This window comes from Amphiura filiformis, chromosome 17, assembly GCF_039555335.1.
Source record: "Amphiura filiformis chromosome 17, Afil_fr2py, whole genome shotgun sequence".
Lineage (NCBI taxonomy): Eukaryota > Metazoa > Echinodermata > Ophiuroidea > Amphilepidida > Amphiuridae > Amphiura > Amphiura filiformis.
Window position 1 is genome coordinate 61,738,102 of NC_092644.1, and position 26,280 is coordinate 61,764,381.

The following is a 26,280-nucleotide window of genomic DNA, read 5'->3' on the forward strand; positions in this document are numbered from 1 at the left end:
GCGTTATGGGTGTGCTTTTTAAATAATATATTCGACTTCAAACAAGGGGGCCTATTGGAGCCACCTGGTGCTGATTCAACATGGCCTGAGTGGCGGTGTCTCAACAGATTAAGATCAGGGGTCGGAAGATGCAAGGTCGCTTTGCAGAAATGGGGCTACCTACCAGAAGGACAAAACACTACCTGTGAGTGTGGAACGGTTCCACAGACTATGGAACACCTGTTGGTCTCTTCACAGATGGGGCAACACTGCACACATGAGGACCTAGCTGAATTCAACGATTCTGCTCGTCACTGCGTCAGCTATTGGCTCGGGCGCATTTGACCCTGCGCTTGGACACGCTAAAAAGAAGAAGCTGATTTCTAACCAGAAAGATTTATTTTGTTGAATGCCAGTGTCACTAGACCCATGGTTGTCAACCCCACTATTTAGTGTAAAAATTGAGCGATTTGTGAAGATTTTCCCATCTACCTTTTAACATTTCCTGTCTTATAGAAACCAATCGTTAAGAAAAATTGCTTTATATACAAACCGCTACAAAAATCATCTCTATTATCATAATTTACGAATCGCGAAAGACGGGTTGCTGCTGCTAATTTGTATCGCTTTATATGACTCTTGTAACAGATGTGGTAACAAGTCATTTTGTGCAAGTCCAAGTCACAAGTAAGCCAAGTCATTTTACAAAAGATGCAAGTCAATTCACAAGTTGCAAAAATAGTGAGTCGAGTCCAAGTCACTTGACTCGAGTCTACAACTCTGCGTAAATGCCTGAGCAGAAAACAGAATATAGAAAATTAATAGGTCACATATATTTGATGTATGTGGGGTGGGGATGGGGGATGGTAGGGGTGTACAATTTAGAAATGAGGCTACATTCCCCAATTTCGGCACTCAGTATAAACAAATACATAAGTAAAGAAATAAAATAAAAGTAAAGAAATAAAATAAATGCGTCACATTGCTTTAAGTTCACCTTGACTTTTACACTTTGTGATTGAGCCTTATATTGTTATGATAATGTATACTACAAGAAGGAATTATTCAACTGTAAAAAAATATATATGTTTAGATTGATTCGATTAATTGGAATAATTCAAATTCCAATATTATTTCTAAAAAATAATATTCACGTATTTGATGTCTGTATAATAATGTTAAAGATTTTCATTATTATTATTTGAATTTTCAACATTTGATTATTACCAAATCAAACGTTGGGGGTAAATCGGAGAAGTATGTAAAATAGTATTACAAAACTGTCTAGAAACCCAAATTGATACATGTACAATTTCACTTCCTTCTTGTTCATGTATACGTTAATGCACCGTACATTTATCCAAGTTCCTTGTACACACTGGTAAACGCAATTCGTTCAAGTGCACCTCAATTTGCCATCAATTTTTTAAACTTTAACAATACATTTTAAACTGCAGTTTAGACCGATCTGATCAGGTAAGCATTGGTATATATTGGCATATGTAATTATTGATATTGGTAACGTCCGTTTTGTGCAATAATCATGATAATTCATTGCAATGATTTGATCTGTTTGTTGTTGTTTATTATTCGATCGAATTCACACGTAATATCACAATAAAAATAATTTTTATAATTTTTTGCGTTGAAGGGTGATTGCTATGGCTAGCTACCAACTTTTCCATGCAGGTGATCAAACATCCGCTGTCCTCCAGCCAGTTTCAGGCCAGAATAATGGATCGCCCTAGAAAACCAACGTTACCGAGCAACAGCCGGACTAGTGACAGGATCTTTCCAAATATTCTGTGGCTGTTCGTCGATGGTGCTGGCTATGGCGGTTATGTATTTGGCATCCAACATGGTTTTCGAAAGCTCCTATGATTATATGTATCGTGATTACTTGGTCTTTTCCAAAATACCTTTCTGGGCTGGCCTTTGTGTAAGTAAATTAAAGAAGCACTATGTACTGAGGACAATGTTATTTTCATTTTACATTGATTTGATGCAAATGCAATTCACATTTTAGTTTTGTGATTTCTAAATGGCGCACCCTAGTAAAAAAAGGTCTAATTCGACTAATTTTCGACTAACTAAAATTAGTCATACAAGATATAATTTTTTATTCCAGGAAAATAATGCTGAAATTATGTATTTATAATGCTAAAAGAACAGTAATATCATTTCACATTTATTTGCATCATTTCAACATACAGGGTGTCCCCCAAAAAAGAGGTCCCTCATTGCGCCCTCTTTTTCGCCTATTTATGAAAAGTTGATCAAATTTATTTTGGTATGTAAAGAAACCTTTAATTATTAGCTTTAATAAACCAAAACAATTATTTCAATCGGCTCACAACTTCTGAAGATATGCCCTTTTAAAGACAAGTACCCGTTTTCACTCTGTCCACGGATAGGAAACAGAGTGGTTGGGATGGGTCATGCTGTGGAGTGGCCTGCTAGATCACCAGACCTCACACCACTTGATTTCTTCATTTGTGGCAAAATCCAAGATCTTTGCAAACGTATTACTGCTATATTCGCAAGTATCCGGCGCACAAGGATGATACGCAACGCAATTGATGCAATGAGGACTAGGGTTGAAACCCGTATTCGCCAAGAAGGCAACCAGGTAGAGGGCAGAGCAGCACAGTAAACTCACTTTAAAAGAACCAAAGACAAACTAAACAGCCCTTTTCAGGGCTACCTTTTATTCCAAAAAGAAAATGACCGGTGTTGTCAATAAAAAGAAAGCAAGAAACAATAAAGTAAGAAAGTAAGAAACATAATAAAACAAAACGGCATAAAATAACCGAGAAAAACCTAAGTAATTGCAAGTATAGCAAAAGAAGTCCCATCCCACATCAATTTCGCCCAAATTAATGACACAAAATCCATAACCCATAAGCCCATTCTCTAAAATAAAGTTGTTATTTTATAAAGTTATCATCGAGGAATGTTTTATATTCATGCATGGTATACGAACTTTGAAGTAGCCAAACCTCCTCCGTGGACAGAGTGAAAAACGGATACATTTCTTTAAAAGGGCATATCTTCAAAGGTTATGAGCCGATTGAAATAATTGTTTCGGTTTATTAAGGCTAACGGGTAAAGGCTTCTTTACATACCAACAAATACTTGATCAACTTTTCTAAAATAGGAGAAAAAGAGGGCGCAATGAGGGGCCTCTTTGTTTTGGGACACCCTGTATTTTCATGACTTATAATATTCAATTTGTAATGAATAAGAAATTGCATGACTAATGACGAATTTACGACTTCGCGATTTATCGTGATTTAATTAGTCATTTACGTGCATTACTAATTGATTACTAATTGAATGACTAATTGAATGACTAATTATTTATCGAAAATCAGATTTTTGGTAAATAACTAGTCATTTAATTCGTCATTCAATTAGTAATCAATTAGTAATGCTAAGCAGCAAATATTTTAAAAAATGGACACAGAACAACGCACTTTGCTTGAATAGGAGCTTAGTGCAACTTTCAAAATCCGACTTGAAGCCACTCAAGCGCTCATAACTCAACCAAATAATATCGTAGAGCAACAAAAGAGGTGTCAAAATGCGCAGGAGAAACCTGCGCTTTATATATCCCCATTAAATAAGTTTTTGCTATATATTTCAGTTCCCGATATATCTGACCATCTATAATCGTTTCGATACTTTATGGGTTGAGTTTACATAAAGACACACAAATCTTGGCGCAATATCACCATGACCATGCTTATGGTATAACTGGCCCTAATAAGGCGTTGGGAAGTATTCAATTATATTAGAAGTAGTAATTTCAAGTATACGGATTTGAAAGTTCAAATTACAGAACTGTAAGCCTATAATAAATTCTCGTTGATATTATAGTGTATTTTTTCGTCTTCACTGCATACATGGAAGCGTGTATTGTAATAGGTTTTTTCTAATGGATTCAATTCTGCTTTTCGTCATAATACTTGTAAAGGCAATCGATTATATCAATACCATTGGTATACATTAGTTAACCAAGTGCCCGCATTCACCGAGTGATAGTTAACTTACGTAGTGATTGATTTCCCTAACAAGTCACTGAACTGACAGCGTTTCAATTTAAGATATTTGTTTCCCCAATTTTCAAACTAAAATATCAGTTAATGTAGCAGTTAATTGTTCATTGCTTTATTATATCTGATGCACTCAAAAGGTTTATACAGGATAATTACTTCGCAGAAGTGTAGTCTACTACAGATGTATCTACTACAGATTGGGAACGACGTCTACGCTTGACCGCTTCCGCCTCTGCTATAATGTTAACCATTAGCCTTTTAGAGGTATGGCGGACACAATAGGATGGCGCTGCACGAAATGATTAAATGCTTTTGTATTTGGCGGGTTTTATCCGTATTGAATACTGCCCTCCTATTGTGTACGCCATGCTTCGAAAAGGCTAATTATTATGCCATACTTTATTTCCTGATATTACTTTGCAGTTCTATTTGGTAACTGGAATCATTGGACTTCAAGTCGCCCGCAAACAGACCAAATGCTCGGTGAGTTGGCTTTTTCATTGCTGCTTTCCTTTTTCTATAAAATTTATAAAGATATCCCCATGTTAAATAATCCGTAAAGCTAAGGCTGTGCACAAAGAGAAACCGACAGGTCACAAATTGACTTGGAGCCCGAGTCATTTGATACATGGTATCTTGAATAAGAAACCAAGTAACTTTGACCATGCACATGGGATCCTTCGATCATTCAACCCGGTTTGAGAACATTGGCAGTTACCCATATGAGAGCGTCCAAGAGACTGGGCGTCCACTCCGACCAGTATCTGAAACCTGGAATCGAGTTTCAGAACTTAAGTCCATACGTTCGAAATTTTAGCTATGTTATCCTCCATATAGGTTGGGTAACTGTTCTTATACTCTTTTTGTGTAATGCGGCCCATACACGATCAATTTGATTGATCAATATTGGGGACCCTAGATACAGGATTGGATACAAAATAATATTTCTTTTCAATATTATTGAAGAGATCTAATTTAGTTTGATTTTATTGACGGTTGGACAATAAAATCACTATTGATTTTCGTGTTTACAGTACACAATGGCAGATTTTGTATCCACTCTTGTATCTAGGGTCTTTCATATTGATCAATCAAATTGATCGTGCATAGGCCGCTGTAGCCCAAATACTAAGCGTCTTATCAATAAGTGGTGTTAATTAGGCCCCTATTCATAAGTTATGTTTTGATTGATTGATTGATTTTATTTGGTTCCATAATACAAAATACCAGACGACGGTGGACTACATTATTCACGGTGGCAACAGCCAATATCGTAAACAAAACAGACAATATGACGGCAACACTGCCTGGACATTGGACGCCCGTGCCGAGTTGTGTTTTTAGCTCTATTGGCCCCGTTACAGAAAAAAAATGCACAAAATATATTTCTCAGTGAATGTATAAATTTTCACATAAAAATAAATATTTGAATGTGAAGAAAAAAAAATTATAGCCGGGAGTGAGCGGGACTCGATCTCGGGACCCTCTGCATCGCAGGCGACAACTTTACCATTACACCACGCTAACCGTGATACGCAATGGGGGAAAATTTTAGGTATATATCATAAACATACCGTGCGTTATTCATACAAAACATTCAAAAAACAGTACTTACAATGAGGTTCACTGTCGAACCTCAACGGATTTAGACTGATAAAATAGTGCTTAATAACATACGTACAGTTTTGGAATAATTTGAGACATTTTTGTGTTTACGTGTAAAACCAATGACGACGTCAAAATTCAGCCAATCTTGGCCGGCCCCCCTGACAAAATACATAAATATATTATATTGCACAGATTAAAATACATTACATATAACACTTGACAAAATAAGAAATTAAAAGATATACAATGTGAAGATAAAAATACACTAGGAACCGGGATAACCCATAAAGCCAATGTTTCAGGCTTATTTCCAATGGGGTCCTTGAAAGAAAGATTTTGGCAAAAAAGGCAAGAGTATAAACAAAAGAAGAAAGAAAGCACACAATGGACAACAGACCCCACTGGAAATTAGCCATTACTGAAAAGTTTCCTTATTGCACTCTTGAAATGATTAAGATTCGGGATATTTTTGATGTCATTTGGAAGCATGTTCCAATCCCGTATTGCACTGTAATAAAAAGTAGTGCCAGCTGAACTTTTGATTTTAGGCACATGGAAATTAAAAAGCCGCCTTCTAGTATTATAGTTGTGAATATCTGAGGTTTTAGTGAAAACTGGCACAGGTAGGGGGCACTTGACCCATAATAAATTTTGTGCACATGACATAATTTTAAAAATTTTACTCAACACTCTACATTAAAAAATTTCAGACTGTTGAGTTCGGTTTGACCAATATGTGACCGGGGTTCTAGATTTAAAATATAGCGCACCGTTTTATTTTGAGTGATTTGAAGTTTGTTTTTAAGCCGTTGACTGAGTCCGGAATACCATGAAGAAGATGAATAATCAAAGTGGCATTGAATTAAAGCCGAACACAGAATTTTGCTACAGTTTTGGTTGAGACAGCTGCCATTGCGATACATAAATTTCATCCTGGAATTTGCCTTTTGAATAATATTGTTTGCAATTGTGACGTGTCATGTCAAAAGGAGACACTTTTGGGCAGGATCGTAAATGGAGAAATAGCTAAAAATCTGCCCGGGTGTGATTTTTCACAATTTGGGTTTGTTGTGAATTTGTGATGTTATTAATGTTTAAAATATTGTCTGATAGTTTCAGACCGGAATATAACTGGCATCTTGTATTTTTGAGACATTTGTCAAGGTAATTCCTACTCTCAACCTTGTCAATAATATTTTTAAAGGCCGATATTTCAATTTCCAATTTTATAATACCATAACTTACGAAATCAATATCTTCGCTTAGGAATGTCCGATTTCATTAGGGAAAACGGCGTTGTGGAGCAAAATATCTCTATATTTAAGATATGTAAAAACCTCAAAATTGATTACCTGCCCAAAAGTGTCTCCTTTTGACATGACACGTCACAATTGCTTCCCCAGACACAGATTGGTCAATGTTAATACCCAGATATTTCACAGACTTCTTGTCTTTTCCTTTTGGATCCGAAGATAATACTTTCAGTCTTGCCGAGATGTAAAGACAATTTGTTGTCTACCAGCCAATTGCTGCAAGACTCAAGAACTTGGCCTAATTTTTGTGATATGACACTAGGCTATGACCAAGAATGATAGGAAAAGAGTAGATGCTTTTGAGATGTGGTGTTACAGGAGGCTTCTACGAGTGACATGGAAAGACAGGAGAACAAATTCCTGGATCCTCGACAAGATTGGTACTAGTCTAACCATCAGAAGCGGCATAATGGAGAGAAAGCTGAAGTACTTTGGCCATATTGTCAGGAAACATGGAGGTGTAGAAAAACAGATTTTGCAAGGGGCTATGGAAGGCAAACGAGGAAGAGGACGTCCACCAACATCTTGGACTAATGACGTGAAGCTGGTTTCTAACCAGGGAATGCAAGGTGCAACGCACTTGGCATCAGATCGAGTGAGATGGCGTACTCTTGTGAAGACCACAGCAGCGCTACACAGCGCCACCTGACACAGAGAGAGAGAGAGACACTAGGATCTGTATGAGAAAATAGGATTGTACTGTCGTCTGCATACAACATCAATTTACAGTCTGGGTCTATACTTATGATTATATCATTAATGTAACATAAAAATAAGAGTGGTCCCAGTATGCTACCCTGGGGCACACCACATGAAATATTAAGAGATTGAGAATCAGCATTGTTAATTTGAACTATTTGCTGCCTATTTGAAAGATATGAATGAAACCAGTCAACAGATTCGACTCCCATTGCATTTAATTTCTCACATAAGATTTGATGGTTGACCGTGTCAAAAGCTTTTTGGAGATCAATCATGATCATGCCTGTATATAAACCACGGGAAGATTGAGTTTTGATATGGTCCATCAAATGAATGAGACAAGAATCTGTTGAAAACTTGCTTCTGAAACCTGATTGGTGTTCATACAAAATGTTGTTTATTTGTGTAAATCAATACAGGTACAAATTAATTTGACAATTATTGCCTTCGTTTTTCATTTCTGTAAGGTAATTGCCTACATGACGATGTCTATAATTGCATCAACGGTTGCAGGAGGTCAAGTCATTTGTGAGATTTTTGCTGCGCTCTTCTCGTATTATTGTCGTGAACAAGATCAACCTCCATATGATGTTAGCTGTTCTCCTATCGTAAGGAGATACGTGATGTAGATGTACATTGGTTCCCTTCAAGTTCGGTAGTGACGTCAATGCCTTTCCCGGTTGCGTCGCAAGCGTGACGACAAACCGACATTGTACATGTACGCTTTACGCGGTTAACTTTACTGCGGCCAGTGAAATACGCACATACGTCACTACCGAACTTGAGACGAACCAAATTCTAGATAAAATCGAGGGTTAAGAGCCAGAAAGCGAACTAAATCTATTTACAACTCACAACTCACTCTGATTTAACTCACTGTTTGGTCCTAAAACCAGAAGTTGTATTCTATTCATTATAACAAATGTCAATTATGATTAAAACTAGTAGACTTTAAGATATTTTTTAGTATTCTTTCAATTAAGTCTTTCTGGCGCTAACTGAAATCTGTAATCTCTCAGCGTGTACTGTTTATAGTAAATATACCGAGGTTTGAGTACACCGTATACGATAGTCCTTGTAGGCATATGTATACCGAAACTCTTGCTGTTTATTCAACGTGTTTATAATTAAAAACAGGGAAAATATGACGCAACATCCAATGGGGGAATAACGCAAAACATATAAGCAAAGTTAAAAACCCGACGTTTCGAAAAGACAAAACTTTTCTTTTTCAAGGGATAAAATAAGAGACCTGCTCTCAATAAGCTGGTCTCCGCTATATATTGAGAGCAGGTCTGTATTGAGAGCAGGTCTCTTATTTTATCCCTTGAAAAAGAAAAGTTTTGTCTTTTCGAAACGTCGGGATTTTAACTTTGTTTATTATGTTTTGTGTTACTCCCCCATTGGATGTTGTGTAATATTTTCCCTGTTTTTAATTTTATCCATTGCTAGTGTGACACTGTTGTATCCTTTTGGATTCATCCTTTGGTTCCCCGCTGGTCAGTTGGAACAGATTTTCCCTGTTTTTATAGCCATGATCGACCATGATACACACTGTCGAACGGGCTGTTTATAGCTCGCGCCACAATATTTTCACATTCTCTGTGTCGGACCTCGGCATTTGTGCGGTAACTGTGTCTCACTATTAGCGTGTTTACGAGTATAGACAAATCCAACGAGCCAAGTCATGGTCAGGATTTGGTCGGCCATTATTGGGTCCCCGCAGCACCAAACTGGTGTTGTGACTGGATTAAAGCCGCTTAAAAATCGATATTAGATTCTTTTGTGTTGTAAACTGTCATTCTTTTGTCTATATGTGTAACACGGGTGATATGGAGCCGACGGGGACCCAGCTTTGGTTGCCATTGAGGTGTAGGAATGCGTGACATTGGATTCGTCTATACCGTATACGATAATCCTTGTATATGTACCGTTACGCTTGCTCTTTATCATAGTGAGACTCACAGCGTGTTTATAGTGGGAGCAGATGTGCGGTACATTGCGGTATAATTTCTATCCGGTCAGAAATTATCCGGATACTTGCTCACTATAAATACTATAAACACTTGCGTATTTCGCACCGCACATCGATATCCTTCTCAACCGAAGGATATGCATGATATAGGCGCGGGATATTTACAGACAACCGTTTTGTTTTGTATCTGTTAGATTGGCCTCCAGGTTTGCCATAGTCTAGCCGCTCTCATTGGCTTTGTTGAGATGGTTATTGCCATAGTTTCTGCAGCCTTTTGTTGTCATGGTGTTTGTTGTGGGCAGTCTGAAAACAGCCAAAGTTATTCCTCCCAAACCCCGATGGTAGTGGTGAGTATTATCAGTTTGGCCTACCGGCTATTTATTTATTTAACATGTTTAAAGTGCAGGAAAGTAAACTAAATTCACGGTTGTTTTATTCGCAACGCAAACCTGAGAAATTCCCCTATTTGAGAGCTATAAATTATGGCAAGCTATCGATCGGTTATGAATAATTCCTACTCAACCCATGAACATCTTGATTAACTGGGTTGACAATAACCGCCGTTAGTTTGGCGAACTTTGCCTGTTCATTGAGAGTGCAAAACGCCCCTTATACGAGTTGGGCTCAAGACGGAAATTGCTACATTCCATCAGGTATCTGTAATTTGTTTTTCAAGAAGTCTACTAATTTGACATGAGAATGAATTTTTTTAATAGTAATGTCAAAATTAGGATCATCAAGTTTATTGTCAGTAATGCGTGACGTGTACAAGTATGAGGCTATTTGAAATTTGAAGTCACGAAAGCTTTGACCACTCACCTCACAACGTTGGTTCTACACCTGAACTGACCCGGAAGCAACATTAAATTGTGACCCCTCGGCACAACTGAGCCCGGATGTCGCCAGTGCCACTATTGAGATATGCTCCATCGAACGTAACAATAAACAATAGGAAACAAAGGATTTATTGACTGTTTTATTGATTTTTCACTACTTAAATGTCAAGTACTATAGACATAATATACATCATTTTAAAGCTAATTTCAAGCAGAATATTTTGGTTGAATATCTCAAAAATGATGATTGGCGACTTCAGGGCTCAGTTGTGCCGAGGGGTCACAATTGTGCTGCCATATTTGTCGGATTGAAGTTTGAACGTGGTTAATGTCCTCCAAAGTGATAAATCGATAAATCGATAAATCTACACTAATCAGCAATGACGTCGCCAGGACATTTTTTCGGCCAGGCATGGAGTGACATAGTAAATTTCACGGGGTCAAAATCAACCACTTTTGCCCAAATTTGCCGCAAGAAGTGGAAATTTTCGTAATTTGGAGTTTTTACTGGCGGCAAAAGTTCATACCCCGCCACAGCTAATCAGATATATTGGTTATTGGCTACCAGCATGAATTATTGTTTTTAGTAGTACAGAAACACACATAATATTGACTACGGGCGGATTTATTCGCCAATTCCTCCTCAGTTAAAGCGGTTAAATAATTTTCTTTTGTTGTATCTCATTATTTCGGCTTAAAATGCTCAGTAAAGTTGTTTCAAATTTTATGTAATGAATTTTGGCAATGAGTAAGACTAATGACAATTTGCCCGAAATAATACACTATATGGCTTAAGTTTAAATAATAATTCGTTTTCTGTATTAAAATTTAACTTCAGGTTCCGGTACACCAGTCCACAGCCAAACCCTAAGAAGCGGACCACCACTTTTTGCATATATCCAGGTATAATCATGTGGGGTGTCGTGAGGTGGGGTTTGTGGGTGTGGGGGTATGGGGGTGTGGAGGGGGTTTGGGGTTTGTGTTGATGTGCGTTATTAAGGTCTATAAGGCGACGAAAACGAAAACCCTGTTTTACAGGCTCGACCGACGCAGAATTTTCGTTTTGGAGAATTTTTTAACTTGCTAAAATCATGTAAAACCAGCCGGTTTAGGGCCAAATTTATTTAATTTTGGCTGAATATTTTTTGATAATATGTTTTCCAAAAGTCTTCGGATTTTTTCAGATTTTTTAGACTTTGGTCATGTTGGTAAAGCAGTTAAATCTTCATCGGGTACAAATTCTGGCCGTGTCTTGTATGAGGATTTTCATATGAGTGGGGTGTGGAATTTATCTGCAATATCCCATTTTGATTGCAAAAATATCTCTATTTGATTCCAGAATCTAAACGATTTTAGCCAGGATTGCCTAGGACCCTGTAAGGATGTAACGACCAAACCAACATATGAAGAGCTTTGTTGCAAAACCCCTTACATCCACTTTTGACTTTTTGAGAAAAAACAGCTTTTTTTAATTGTGCAAGTATTACTTGTTCGATTTGATTCAATTTGGGGTTGGATAAAGTGTTGATGAATAGAAACTAAAAGAATAGGTTTGGGACAATTTTCAAGCCTTCCTATTTATTTTATTATTTTTTTCATATCGCACCTTTTGTGGATGTAAGGGGTTTTGCAACAAAATAAATTTACCCCTTTTCTAGAAACCACCTTTGCAATCAAATTTGAGCCCATTTGTTTGCACTACATTATGTAACTTGACTAATGCTTTGAAAATCAAAAAGAAAAATTGCAATATCTCATTTACTTTTTTAATTATGAATTTTTAATTAAATTCGGGAAAATGGCATTTTTTGGGTATTTCCGAAGCTACACCTTTTGTTAATTAAAATGATTTTTTTCAAACACAGTGACCCAAAAACAGTTCCTTTTGGTTTTAATAGGTGAAGAACATTCCAGGCTACCATTATACATCAAAAAATTAAAACAAAACAATTCTATATTCATTTTAAGTTCAGATTTCCGGAAATTCCCTAAGATTTCCCAAACGGGAAATATGCGATAACTCTGGAAGGGAAGGTAGTATGAAGGTCAAACAACCACCAAAATGTGTATTTTTACCCACACTATAATATTATGCCAATAACTCAATTTCGCCAAAAGTGGACGTAAGGGGTTTTGAAACAAAGCTCTTCAACAATGCCGCGGTTTATTGACGCATTTTGATGCATAGAAAATTACAATAAGCCTATAATAATTAAAATAATAAAAGCTGATCTAGCCCTGCTCTGAAACGATCTGATCCAACCAGGCCAAAGGAGGCACTATTGAACATCTGGTTATTATAATTATCATCATCAACTTTGGCATAACCAAGGGAACTGTATAATTGTTGAAATCATTTTAATCCCTACTTGGTTGCAGCAAAATTATTACAATAAAAAATTATAGCAAAAACATTACTATACCATACAAAACAATACAGCACAAAGCGACTGCATAAGCATCCCACGTGATTCGATTGCGAATTGCACCCGAGGGGTACGTAGTTGATAATCGAACCGAAGAAAGTAACTTTTGTTTGTTCCCATACAAGGGTATATGTGACCCATTCTGACAAAACCAAGAACAAGTCGCATTTTTGACATTTCATGATTTTATTCAAATGTAAGCTTCAAAATGATACCAAAATTAGATACATAGCATCAATACTGTTCAAGATATGGATAATTTTGTAAATAATACCTTGATACTTTGCCGAACTGCTATTCTGAGAGATTGGCTAATTTATAGTTTCCTGCGTTACACAGGATTGAATAGCGATTATCATAGTTCAACTGTCAATTATCGATTAAATAAACCCCTTTTTAATAGGTACTTTTAAGGATTTGAAAGTCCACTCAGTCCCAAGGTCAAATACCATGAAATTAAGAATTCTAAATTTTTTTATGGGGATGTCATCTTTAAAGGCCTAAAACTCAAAAACATGCCTAGCGACTTGTTCCGGGTTTTGTTGGAGCTGGTCACATGTGGATTTTAACTGGAATAGCCAAATTTAGGCTCAAAACCTAAAATGCTCTCAATGAATTGATCGTGAATGGCAAAACGCTTCAAATTAATGGTTTGCGTTATGTAAGATGTCTCGTTATATACTAGTATATAAGGTGCTGCTGCTACAGTATGTATTATCACAAATATGATAAAGGAACTGAGCTACCCTCCAGCTCCACCCTAGATTGCGAGGGTCAATTGCACAGGGGTCTTGACAATAACCTAATTTTCACGACTGCCGATTATGGTCCGTGTGTATCAGATTGTGCTATTTGTAAATTTGCTAAAACTTGATGAAAGTACAAAATGAGGGGGTATGTGTGTGTGTGTGTTTTATGGGGTACATCTGATGCCCAAATCTAATTTTGAGGGGGTATGTTGTGTGGGTGTGGGGGTGTATTAGTTAGGCTGTTTACATGAGTGGTCAAGCGGGTCACCCACCTTTGAATTGTAAAGTTCCGTCTCACCACCTGAAATGTATATTAAAATAAGTGGTAATTATATATAGAGGGCAATTTTAAACTTGTGTCTGATGGAAATAAAATATGAGGTACATTATGTGAAAATTCAACATTTACTATTTGTCCGGAGTTATCAGTGGCCCATAAACAAAGGTTTTTATGACGCTTACACTTCAAGCACATGCCACGCCAGTTACCGTCCACGTGTGATTATTCGAGTCAAGCTCTGTTTATGGATATTATTAGCGCCCTATAGCAAGGTTTTATTGGAAAGATAATCGAGAAGGCAGTGATCAACCAGTTTAATGAGAATATTGAACAGAATGATCTTGATGAAATCTTCCAGTCTGCGTACAAGCAGAAACATAGTACCGAGACTGCTCTGCTCAAAGTAAAAGATGACATCGCACGTGCCCTGGATCACTTTGGTATCAAAGTAGACTTCTCCGTAGTCCACTTCAGGGCAGCGGAAAATAATTCCCTTTCTGGGAACGTGAAGTACTGTTTGGAATATTTTCTGCCAGCACGGATTCGGAGCGCGAGTAAGAACGGGTGGGGTCCAGGGCCGAAGCCCCAGCCGGGATCCAGGCAGGGGCCGGCCGTTGTACGAAACTACGAATTACAAGCAGGTTGCAAAAATTCAAATATGAAAAAAAAAAAATCAGTCAATTTGAGAAAGTACTATACGGTGTAGTACGAAACGTCATTGAGGTTTGTTTTTAAAGATCTTTATACCGAAATACTTTTGGATTTGTACACAAGAACATTTGCAAATTATGAATTATGGATAATCCTGATGAATTTAATAACGGAATTTAGGTCTACTATTTGAGAAAATTGGCGCCATATAAAAAGGCCAGATTTTCCCGTGTGGCATCCGACTGCTAACCATGTTTTGACCTCGTCTGTTCATGCGCACATAATCGTAAATATCACTCAAATTGTCGTGTTTTCATTTCAAATTTGTAGAGATCACATTCACAAGTTCTAGCAAACATAATTTTCAACACTAAAAAAATTGTTAATATTGTACTGATTTTGCACACTTTTTATGCAAAGTTGAGACTATATAACGGATTTAGTGGTATGAACCCTTGAAAAACAAGATGACAGTTAGACGCTACCGCATTTACTTTCTGGGATCCCAGCGGTGTCGCCTGGTCTGGAGCTCTTGTCATTGACGCAGTGAGACCCGGCCCCCGCACTCTGTTCATCCACGAGTATTCATGCTCGTCGAAAATTTCGCGAAGGGGTGTTTTCAGATGAAGAAACGCGATTCGCGAAACACACAAAAATGGGGTGTTTTTTCAAACCACGTGTTCGCGAAATTGAAAAAAAAGGGGTATTTTCATCGATCAGCGTACGCGTTTCTGCCAGAAAAGGGTATATTAGAAATATCGTTCGCGTTTTAGGGAGGGGAAAATAGGGGTATTGTCGAAGGGCAAATAATTCGTGAAATCGCTAATAAAAGGGGTGTTTTCCCTCTAAAAACTTCGCGAAATGAGATGCAAAAGGGGTGTTTTTAAAGGTCACCGACAAGCATGAATACCCGCGGATGCACGGAGTGCGGAGGCCGGTGTTAGAAACTACAATGGATCGAGCCATACAAAATTTAAAATCAACAAATTAAAAGGCATCTGTTTATTTTCATATTTTGTTCAAATATTCCTCGCGTTCAATTTTATTAATCAGCTATGAGCTATCCTCAAAAGCTCTCAAAGTTCGCAGAAATATATTTTACAAGAGGTGGTTTTCACAGAATATTTTCAGATCTGAAGGAAAATGGCATTAAATGATTAGGATATTAAAAATATTTTTACCGTCTTGGTTTTTTTTCTGCGACTATGAATTTTTTTCTGGGAACGCCGGTCCCACGATACCGGTGATTTCGTAGCCCTGCCATAACCATTAACTACACCGTACACAACTATCTGTGGTATTTGCCGCGCTTTTGTGTTGACGCGAAAGTTAATCTCTCATCAAACATCTAGCGCGTCTTGTACTATACCATGCTTAGTACTTGTGGTTAATGGACTGATAAACAAGTATGCTTGACAGTGTGTTTTTAGAGAGCAAAGTCCCGGGGTAAAGTTCTGCTTAACATTCAAAGTCCATAGTCGGATTTTCGGGGTTCGCTATCAATAAACTGGTAGATTTGTTCAGTAATAAAGTGAGACATTATAATTATGCAAGATAATGTTGCATTCAATTACTTTTATTGTCACTAATCATCTGATATTTTTAACTCTTATGACCATTTTACTATTGAATACTTTAATTTTAATAAACATCAGTATAATTTTGAGTTCAACGAAATGGCTTCATCATGACTAATAATAACATATTTTTAATAAAATTTGACTATGGCATAGTCTAGTATCAAAGGCATAGCTCTTAATGGTTTAGGTCGTATATGACTGATCGTACATTTCAAATTAATGTAAGTGGGTCGATGTCGGATGTGTTTGGACTGTGTTATGGTGTCCCACAAGGATCATTATTGGTCTTAGGGTATTTACTGCTTATTCCCAATGTCGCTACCATGCACCATCATTCGGCATTACGGTATAATGTATCACATTATACGCTGATGATGTTCATGTGTGAATATACCGTCAGTGTGCTATGTTTTTATTGGCTGATAATATTTTTTGAAGATATTTTGTTTTATACAGGAAGTGACCCCTTAATAACCTTTGACCCCAAATAAAAAAATACCACATATACATTGGGTAAACACAATTCATATGTGAACATACCAACACTCTCCTATGTTTTTTCTTAGCTTATAGCGTGACCTTTGACCCCACAATTTTCATGTGACATGTAGGGGCATGGTCAATGATGGTTAAGTCAAAATCGGTAAAAGCATGTCAGTGCTAGAGCAAATGTAAAGGTTGACAGAAGAAAGCAAGGCGATCCTGTGAGAAACAAAACACAGCTCTCGGCTTTGTAATAATCGCAGAGAACTTGCTTATGACGTAGGGATGACCAATGAACCATCAACTTGATTAGAACACTCCCATAGACATGCAGGGAGCTCAGCTGTGCACAGCTTGCACATATATTTCTAAATTGAGCTCATTATTTTATTTTTCAATATTGTTCTGTAAAAATTGGGGAAGTTAATGCCAATTATATGTTGTAACTATCTTGCAAATCACAGCAACATAACTTATTTCGTTTTCCTGTAAGTGCGAGTCAAAATTGGTCCATCGCCGCGCCACAGTGTGTGCTTAATTACCAGTGGCTGAGTTCAGCCATAGACCATGGTCTATGGTTCAGCACTGCTCAAGAATGGCACAAAATAAAATATTCAGATCAATAAGATCAGGTGAAAACCTTGGCCTACTGAGCTGTAATTTGGCAGAGTTGCCGGTAATACCTCTATCATACATGATGCAGTCATGTCTACAGTAGAATTCATCTCGACCTTTGCAGGACTTAAACCCCATTAAATGCTATTAAACCAAGATAACACTCATTGAAACAGCTCAACTGATTAAATCGGATCTTCTCTGGTTGTGCACATGTGTCTCTTTTATATGTGCGGTATCGCTATAAGGTGCTATAATACAGCTTCAGTTGGGTAACTGATTATAAAGGAAACGCAAGGAAACAATGGTATGTGGACCTTTGTTCACGAAATGAGACAATGGCATGCTTTTTGTTAACCAGCATTCTTGAAAATGAGCAACATAATGATTGTTGACTTAACACGGTTTGGAAATAATTTCTTCATATTTTTGGTGTTATCTGTCGTTTACATATCCTTCCTAAAACACAAAAGTGCGACTATTTCCAAACACCTAAATTAGCTAAAAAATTTAGGACATTGTTACAAAACTATATTTCCTAGAATTTCATAGAATAGTTTAAATGTAGCTTGTACCGTTTTTTGTGGCATCCTTCAGAACGGAGCGGTCCGTTACCAATATAGCTCAATATTTTCGGTCAAATCTCCATTCAATTAACACGGGGAGTTGGCTAGCTATGAGCTAGCTATGCTTTGCCCTCACTCATATTCTACGAAAGTGCGACTACTTCTGAACATCTAACCTAGCTGTAATTTTAGGTCATGTTAGAGAAATATATTTGCTAGAAGTTTGGAGAATAGTTTAAATATTGGCCGGTTATTTTTCACACAGTGATGTTAACTAGGCAAATGCAATATACTTCTAACATACACTATTTGTTAAGGTCGCGCGTCAATGGTGAGAGCACTGTGTATTGTGTATAGGAAAACGGACAGTAACTGCAGTATGACACTCTGTAAAAAGGTTAAAAAATTGAACAAGTCGATCTTGAGTTACAAATTAAATCACCAGCTTCCCTTTGGAATTTCCATACTCCTTTCGAATCATGTTAAAAAGACACCTTTCTGAACATAAATGTGAAGTTTCGTGCTCATTCGATGTATTTTGTACCTGATCTCAACCCTAAACGTTTTCTTATATTTAGGCCTATACCTTGTTTAGGACTTTCAAAAGAAGTACCTGAATGTGCAACCATAACTGTTTCAAAATAGCCCGCGAAAGTCATGCAGGTAACTCCGAGGTCATGCATTGATTTGGTTTGAATGAGGAATAATACGGGAACCAGCGCCTTTTGTTAGAAGTCACACATAAGTGAAGAAGATAACCTCTATTGTTGTGAATGAGTCAATGAGCTTCAATGGCACTTAAGATTTTGTTTGCAAACACCTACTAATTGGTCATATTAAACCCAATAACATTGAAATTCTTGGTTGTGAAAAAAAGTTCACCTGGACTAAGTGCAATTTTGATTTTGTACCATATCGGTCATCTTGGATGATTTTTGGCAAATGTTCTCTAAATGCATGATTTCAATGCCTCGGTTTGAAAAAATAATTTATGCCATTGAATAGTAAAGTGCCATTTCATAAGAAACCCCTTTGATACTAAACTTGTTGGCAAGATTTTCTCCTACAGTGGAGAAAAAATTATTTAAAGTGTTTGCAACCATAAGTTTGTCATTTATTATACAATTTTCTGTTTTCAAAGATGTAATATCACAATTTATTTATTTATTTATTAAGTCATATTTTTACCAGGATAGCCCAGTCAGTGCATAGCACATATATACATAGGGGCCCTGGAGAACATTATATACAATATAAAAATAGATTGTTAAAATTACACAATTATATACAAAGTTCATAATTAAAATACATAAAAAAACTACATAACAATCTTAAACATGCACACATAATAAAACTAGGTTGTTAAAATTACATAATTATATATACAAAGCTCAATTAAATATATAAAAACTACATAACAATTTAAAACACAACATTAATATTATTATATACAATTATTGTTACATGAGTATATTGATAAAAACTAAAATGACAAAAGAATAATAAAATATTATCAAAACACACACGAAGGAAATACAATTCACAACTCACATAAAATAAAATAATAATAAAAGACTTATAATCTATGACACTTGCCAGGTAAAACAGATTTCAAAGTCTGCCACAATCTACGAGGATCACTTTTGTTTTCATTGATTTGCTGGTGGAGGTCTTTGGCCTTTAACTTATTGCGCAAGTTATTGACTCTATTTCGCAATAGTTTTGATTTAACCCAGTCTGCATCTAATTTGGTCTTTTCTGCAATTTCACGGGACTTTTGGCTCTGACGTCGCAAATCAAGATGTTCATCAGGTGATCCACCTAGGCTGTTGATTTGAGACTTTGATCTTTTTTGTTAGAACATGTTTATCACAAAATGGCAAAATAAGCTTTAAGAACAAATCCCATCCATGATCAGTTGAGCTGGCACTGTAAACTTCATCCCAATTAATGTTAGAAAGATCATCGACAAATGAGTTCTCGTCAAACTGACGAAAAGAGCGGACTTTCTAACAAAACGGGATTTTGGATCCCGTTTTGTTCTTATGCCTTTTCTGCTGGTATAAATAAATCTATGATCACTGTACGCACAACTGATCACCCCATGTTTCTCATTTTGTTAGTGCCAGTCAAACACCTTTTAAACCAATCATTAATCCTATTGTTGCCAATTATGACTGTTTAGATAGACAGATAGATTTATTATTATCTTTTCACTCATTACATGATATAAAAATAATACTTAAGAATAATACATTATTAAGATATAAAGATAATAATACGTATATAATAAACTTTGGAAATGCATAATACAACGACGAGTGAAGGAATTACAGTTGAGGCCCAGAGGCCTGTAGCTCTGTAACCCCTTGATACAGGTATATGCCGTTTATTTGACATGGCAGCAGGTTGGTAGACGATAAAAGATGCCGAGTCCAACCAACTGTCATGTCATGTCCATCAATGACATATCCTATGTTGAACATTTAAAGAAAAACAAAGCAAAAAAACAAAAACAAAAAACAACAACAAAAAACAAAAATTTAAGGCACATGTCAAAATCTAATTAGTGAAGGTAAATTTATGAAATTAGTGATCGAAATATTGATGAAGTATACATGATAGAAAGACTGTATGCATTGGTAAAAAGCAATTAAGAATAGCTTTGCATAAGATGTTATTTATACTTTTTCCGGAATTGCTTGACACCAGATTAATGAAGAGTTACGAAACCGCACAACACACTCAGAAAACAGCTGGTACATCCTAAAGACACGCGATCCTAACGGACGCTGTAAATAAGATCCCCTGAATGAACTGCGAATTGTCCTACATAGGCGAAACAGGTAGAACACGCGACTTGAAGAGTACATAAGTGAGGCAGAGAAAATGAGCAAAACGGTAACCACCCGATCAGGTAGAAAGGAATCTCTAACAACTTCCTACAAGTCAGCCATTATTAACCAAATCGTCGACAAGAATCACGTCATTGGATGGGGGAAAGCTGAGGTCATCGGCACGGAGCAAAATAGATACACTCGTTGGATAAAGAAGGCTATAGAAATAAGAAAGAGGAGGTGCACTACCATGAAAAGAGACGAAGGACAGTACCAACTATCTCACATATTTGATGAGTTTCTGAAACAGGGATCTAAAAAAATCCCTTGGAGGAAAACCAACTGGCAACTCCAAGATCAACGCTGGAACAACTTCTAGTGTCGGTTGCCATTAGCAGTACCCATCAAGTGTTGATAAAGACAACATATGCTGTTGAAACCTACACAAGTAGGGTCGCCTCAAGGAAGAACAGATGATTAATTGTGTTTTCAACTGATTGAGTATCCCAGTTTAAAGAAGAAATAAAACAAACAAAACAAACAAGTAAGTGAACTTTATGGATCAGATACTAAGAACCTTATCTACTGAATGCTTACAACTCCTTTTAAAAATCGTGCTCGATATGATAAGATGCCGTCACTGATTTCAGAGTAAATACTAGCACCAGAAATATATTGACGCCATTATAAAGCCCAAAGAAAAATTGATCGACAATCTTAGAAGCTTCTCTCCACTCCTCCAAAGGAGCCTCTTCCTCCTCCTTTTTCTTTTCTTCTTCTTCCTTAGTTAAAAGAAATTGTCTGATTTTGTAGACATCTGATTGCAACATACCGCGTCCATCTATGTCTGTGGCTTTTAAGGAATCCATTGCAATCTTTGCTGAAGATGGACTGCACTCTCCTGCTATGTCTGTGGTTATGACTTCGGAGGAATGCTTTTCATTATCTGGTGAATACGGACCGCGCTTACCTGCAATATCTGTGGTTGTAACATTTAATGAATTCATCTCTTGGTAACATGGGTTGCGTACTCCTGCAAGACCATCATTCTCTGTATATACTTTGACGAAAGGTATATTCTCACTGTTGTGATGACCGCCTTCAGCAGCAGATGTACCACAACTCCTCTTCTTTTTATCCCAAAAGCTAACATAAGGAATATTTTCATCCATTTCAACCATCTTTGTCTGTGGTTGTTCCTTTTGAGAAATTATTTCATTCTCTGGTAAAGATGGCCTGCGCTCGTTTGGTATGTCTACGGTTGTGACTTTTGAAGAATCCATTTCATCCTCTGGTGAAGGTGGACTGCGCTCTCCTGCAATATTTGAGGAATCCGTTTCATTCTCTGGTGGACCGTGCTCTCCTAGAAGACCGCCATTATCTGTATGTATTTTGAAGACTGATATATTCTTATTATTCATGTTATTGCGATTGCCATCTTCCTTACACCTACTGTTGTTCCTCTTGGTTTGATCGCAACGACCAACAACGCGAGCCATGTAGACGAAGAAGAAAACTCGTAATCGTGGCCCCATCCGAGAGCAGTCTTTAGGGTCTTGATGGTGAATGTGCAGAATCCAAGTTGAAATCAAAACACATATGCCCACCCAACATATCATGATCGTAAAGTACTCAGCTGCACAGAAAAACAAAACAAAGAAAATGAACGATAAAAACCAGACAAACAAAAGTTAGAGATTTGGTGATCATATAGGAGCTAATCAGGGACCTTGTATGGAGGGACTGGAAACGCCTTCCATCCATTGTACCATGCGAGTTGCTGGTTTACAAATTATCCTCAATTGAGCAAGCATGAAAAATACGTTGATCAATAGACCCTAGTACGAATCCAAGCACAGTTACAATACTGCGCTTGGCTTGTCTTGTACATTGCGAAATGAACCTACATGTTTGCTAGTATAATGACAGACTCTAATGCCAACATAAATCTTCAAAGAACATCATCTTAAGAATTATTTCATTATTATATCAATAGGAATACCAAGCGTACGGTGTACACATTCCAGACAAAATATAATTTTGTTTGTTCTAGCATTCTGTATCTCCACAAAATTATCACATTTTGTCTCTAAAATCCTATGTAAATGATTCTCGATGCTACACAGAAATTATTTTCGACAAAGGATAGACATTTTACACAATTTTTCATAACTTAAAAGATATTGGAATACTTTGATGTGTTTTTGATATTTTGTAGAGCAACATGAGTAAATAATAAAATTCAAACATCGCGCCCTCGGCGCAACTCGCATACAATCGAAGGTCGTGAAAGATAATCTGATAACAATAGTTTGACAATAGCTATCAATAATCCCGTTTCCGGTCCATTTATACACGGTCCCTGAGCTAATAGACCTTTTCTATAACTTCCTGGTGTAGATGGGGTAAACATCGACATCACGCCCTGACGCAGGGTTGCGGATTTTAATTATTTTCTGAAATAAAAAATTCGATTTGTTTTCTTTTTCTAATCAAATTTGTCCATTTTAAAGTCAAAAGAGCCAAATGGAATGCTAGACCGTATCCATTGGCGTAGATCCCTCATGGGGGTGGGGATAAATTCCCCCAATATTTTGCCAGGGGGATGGTCCATACAATTACCCCACCTCCAATGTTGACGCCTGAATATGCGTTTCTGACCAAATTAACCTCATATTTGCCCATTTTAGCCCAAACGTGCTAATTTTCGCGCGCTTCGAGCGCATTTATTCCACTTTTGCACCATATTTCATCATTTAAGCTTCAAAATAGCAAAATGCTGGATTCACTACACTTTAAGAATTTTGTCAAACCCCATCCCCCCAATGTCAAAAAAGAAATCTACGCCGCTGATAATACGTAATTCTATCGGGTATTTACAAAAAATGGAAAACATGTCTTTATATGTCGTTATCCTCATAGAAACTGACAAAATACTATAGGCAATTTGGTTATGAGGGTGACGTGACGTAATGATGGTGTTGTGTGGTGTGGTATGGTGTTGTGCTGGTGGCGTTAAAATAGGCCTATGATACTAAGTATTCAAACTAATGATTAAGACAACGTCACTGATACATGTAAACGTTCAAGTCCTAGAATAACTGTCTAAGTCATTGTTATAAATTGCTTAAATCACACTCACAGGTGCTATGATGAGGGCGCTCTCTATGGTAATGATGACTAAGTAATTTTATTACAAGGTGGCAATTGTTATAAAGATTGAGTTAAGCAATGACGATGTGAAAATTTCAAAGAAAAAAAAGGTAAAATCATGGGAAAATTCTGTGAATTCTGCACCATGAATATTTTTAGCAAAAGATAAAATAACATCATATAAAGTGTGGGTAATGGTGAATCCAACGGACGAGGACACTCTCCCCCTACACTCAATATCTCCTCTCCCCTACACACTATTCCACCCCACTCTCGAGATCTAATCTCCACTCCCTTTGTTTCTCTTTCTCCATACCACCCCCTACACACCCCCACCCACCCACCCCCACACCCCCCACACGCACACGGCACACCCTCATAATCCACCCTCGCCTCCACATCTCTCTCCGAGTCTCTCTCTTCTCATTTCTTTCGAGCAATAAATAACTTGAATAAAAGTCAATTTGCTTATATTGAAAGTGCATGTTTACAATAGCTCTTCAATCTTCAATCGATCCTCGTGTATGCAATATGCATATGAATAAGAAACTTGAGCATGTTGTGTGTCTATTCTTTTGTAATCTCGAGAGCAAATATTTCGAAGGTCTATACTTTTTCACAGGGAAATAAGCCTAGGCTTATTGATTTTCTGAACCAGGCTTTTAAATTTAGATTGACATGTTCGATTTCGCTGCTCGAAAATATTGCACTGCGAAATTTGTATACTTAGATAAGCTAACTTCAAACCAAGCGATTCTGCGTCGTTTACACAATTATGTAACAAACTGAATTGAAACCGAAGCTGCTTGCTACAAGTTTTAAGTTTCTAACAAAGGGTACAGACGAAGATATCGATAATGACATCAGTCAAGAGCTTAGGCAGTATAATACAAAACCACTTGAACTAAGTTGGGGAAAATAAGTCTGGATTAAATTGGTGACCTTTATAGGTTAAGGTCTGATTCGGTTCCGCTCTCAACATTAGAATTGGGTAAATGAACCATGAAAGTACTCCGTCCTTTTGAGCAAATAATTTCAGTCAAATTTTAATTTGATTATTCTTTGCCAAATAGTGTACAATATTATTAGTAACAACTTTCAGGAAAGTTTGCTGGTCATTTTAAGCAAAACTAATGAGGTAAAATGAAAGAAAACTCAGCCGCTTGAATTAACTCTTTTCACGCGGGTGTCGACTGCAGACGACAAGTTTCAAAAAAATTTAAAAATTCAAAAATGTCAGTAATGTAAATTGTCATGACCATAATTGGAATAAGCATGAAAAATGCATTAAAATGAGTACAAACAAGCCTAGTATTGGTTCAGTAGTTTTAAGATAGCTCTTGATATTTTGAGAAAATATTTCAAAACTTGGAACTTTTTCCGTTGAAGCACATGGATAGCACGCAGAGCAATGGTGTTCTACGGTGGATTTAAAGATGACTTCAATTCAAACTTGCTCTGTTGTCCTAAAAAAGCAATTAATTTGGCTGAATCCAATTAGATATTCAGGCTTAACAATTACAAATATGCCAAAAAAAAAAGCTCATTTTAAAAGATCGTACATTATGGCTTGTCCCGGGAAGTTCCATTAGGTCTCATTTGCCGAATGAAATAGATATATGCCACTACTTACTCAGTAAAGGGAAGAAATCTGCACTTGGTGGCACAATGCTCATCACATACTCATTAAAAACCACCAGGGATAGTAATGTCGTAACAGCCAAACCCATTTTTTCACCAGATTCTGGTTGGAGGTAGAATACTAGCCCTGATAATGACGAAATGATGAAGTAAGGTACCAACAAGGTGAGCAAATAAAAACTGAATTTTCGCTTCATTCTTAGTGCGAAAAATGCCTCTGGCCATATGAGGACTGATTGATTAGGAGAAAGAATATAAGCAATCTCTTCACGGTAAGCTGTAGCGGACATCAGATCCCATTCGCCGTTCTCGTGGTACTCAGAAAGTACATCGAATCCAGAAAAGTCGTCTCCCGACAGGATGTCCAAGTTCACTAAAGTACCATCATAAGTCCAGGAACCGAAGCGAAGAATGCACTCTTGTCGGTCGAAAGGGAACGAGATTAACCTCATCTGACAGGCCGATCGTAGAGTGACCTTTGCAGTCCACCGTACTGATCCGTCGGAATAAACCGTAAGTTTAGCGTCTTCATCTTTTAATTTGTTGGATTCACCAACGCTTCAAAAATAAACAACACACAAACAAGTATTAGTCACTAAATAGTTCTAAATAAAAAGTTGCAGTTTGAAAAACGGGTTTTCTTTCAATTTGCAGTCACACTCTCAGTCTCAGCAAATATGGTTTTTGAAAAGCCAGAACATTTTTGCCCTCTATGTGCAGCTCTAAAGAAAATTGTTCTTTAATATAGAACTCTCTTGATCCCTCAAAACCACTTTTGACCTGGTTAGAATCTGTTTGGCACAGAACCGACGAGGGTTCCATATAAGG

At 37.1% G+C, this 26,280-nt stretch overlaps 1 protein-coding gene across 1 annotated transcript; it reads left to right on the forward strand.

The window, feature by feature from the left end:
- Positions 1-1,309: 1,309 nt before the first annotated feature.
- On the forward strand, positions 1,310-11,876 carry LOC140138123 (uncharacterized). The gene is made up of 7 exons (XM_072160044.1): positions 1,310-1,455; positions 1,631-1,918; positions 4,461-4,520; positions 8,128-8,268; positions 9,830-9,982; positions 11,310-11,374; positions 11,811-11,876. Exons 2-6 carry the CDS (start codon positions 1,799-1,801, stop codon positions 11,340-11,342), a joined length of 507 nt encoding a protein of 168 aa, XP_072016145.1. The 5' UTR covers positions 1,310-1,455; positions 1,631-1,798; the 3' UTR covers positions 11,343-11,374; positions 11,811-11,876.
- Positions 11,877-26,280: the final 14,404 nt, after the last annotated feature.

Coding starts and splice junctions, on each gene's coding strand:
- LOC140138123 (XM_072160044.1), top strand. CDS start 1,799: ATGGTGCTGGCTATGGCGGTTATGTATTTGGCATCCAACATGGTTTTC. Junction 1,919..4,460: donor CTTTCTGGGCTGGCCTTTGT/GTAAGTAAATTA, acceptor ATTACTTTGCAG/TTCTATTTGGTAACTGGAAT. Junction 8,269..9,829: donor ATGTTAGCTGTTCTCCTATC/GTAAGGAGATAC, acceptor TGTATCTGTTAG/ATTGGCCTCCAGGTTTGCCA.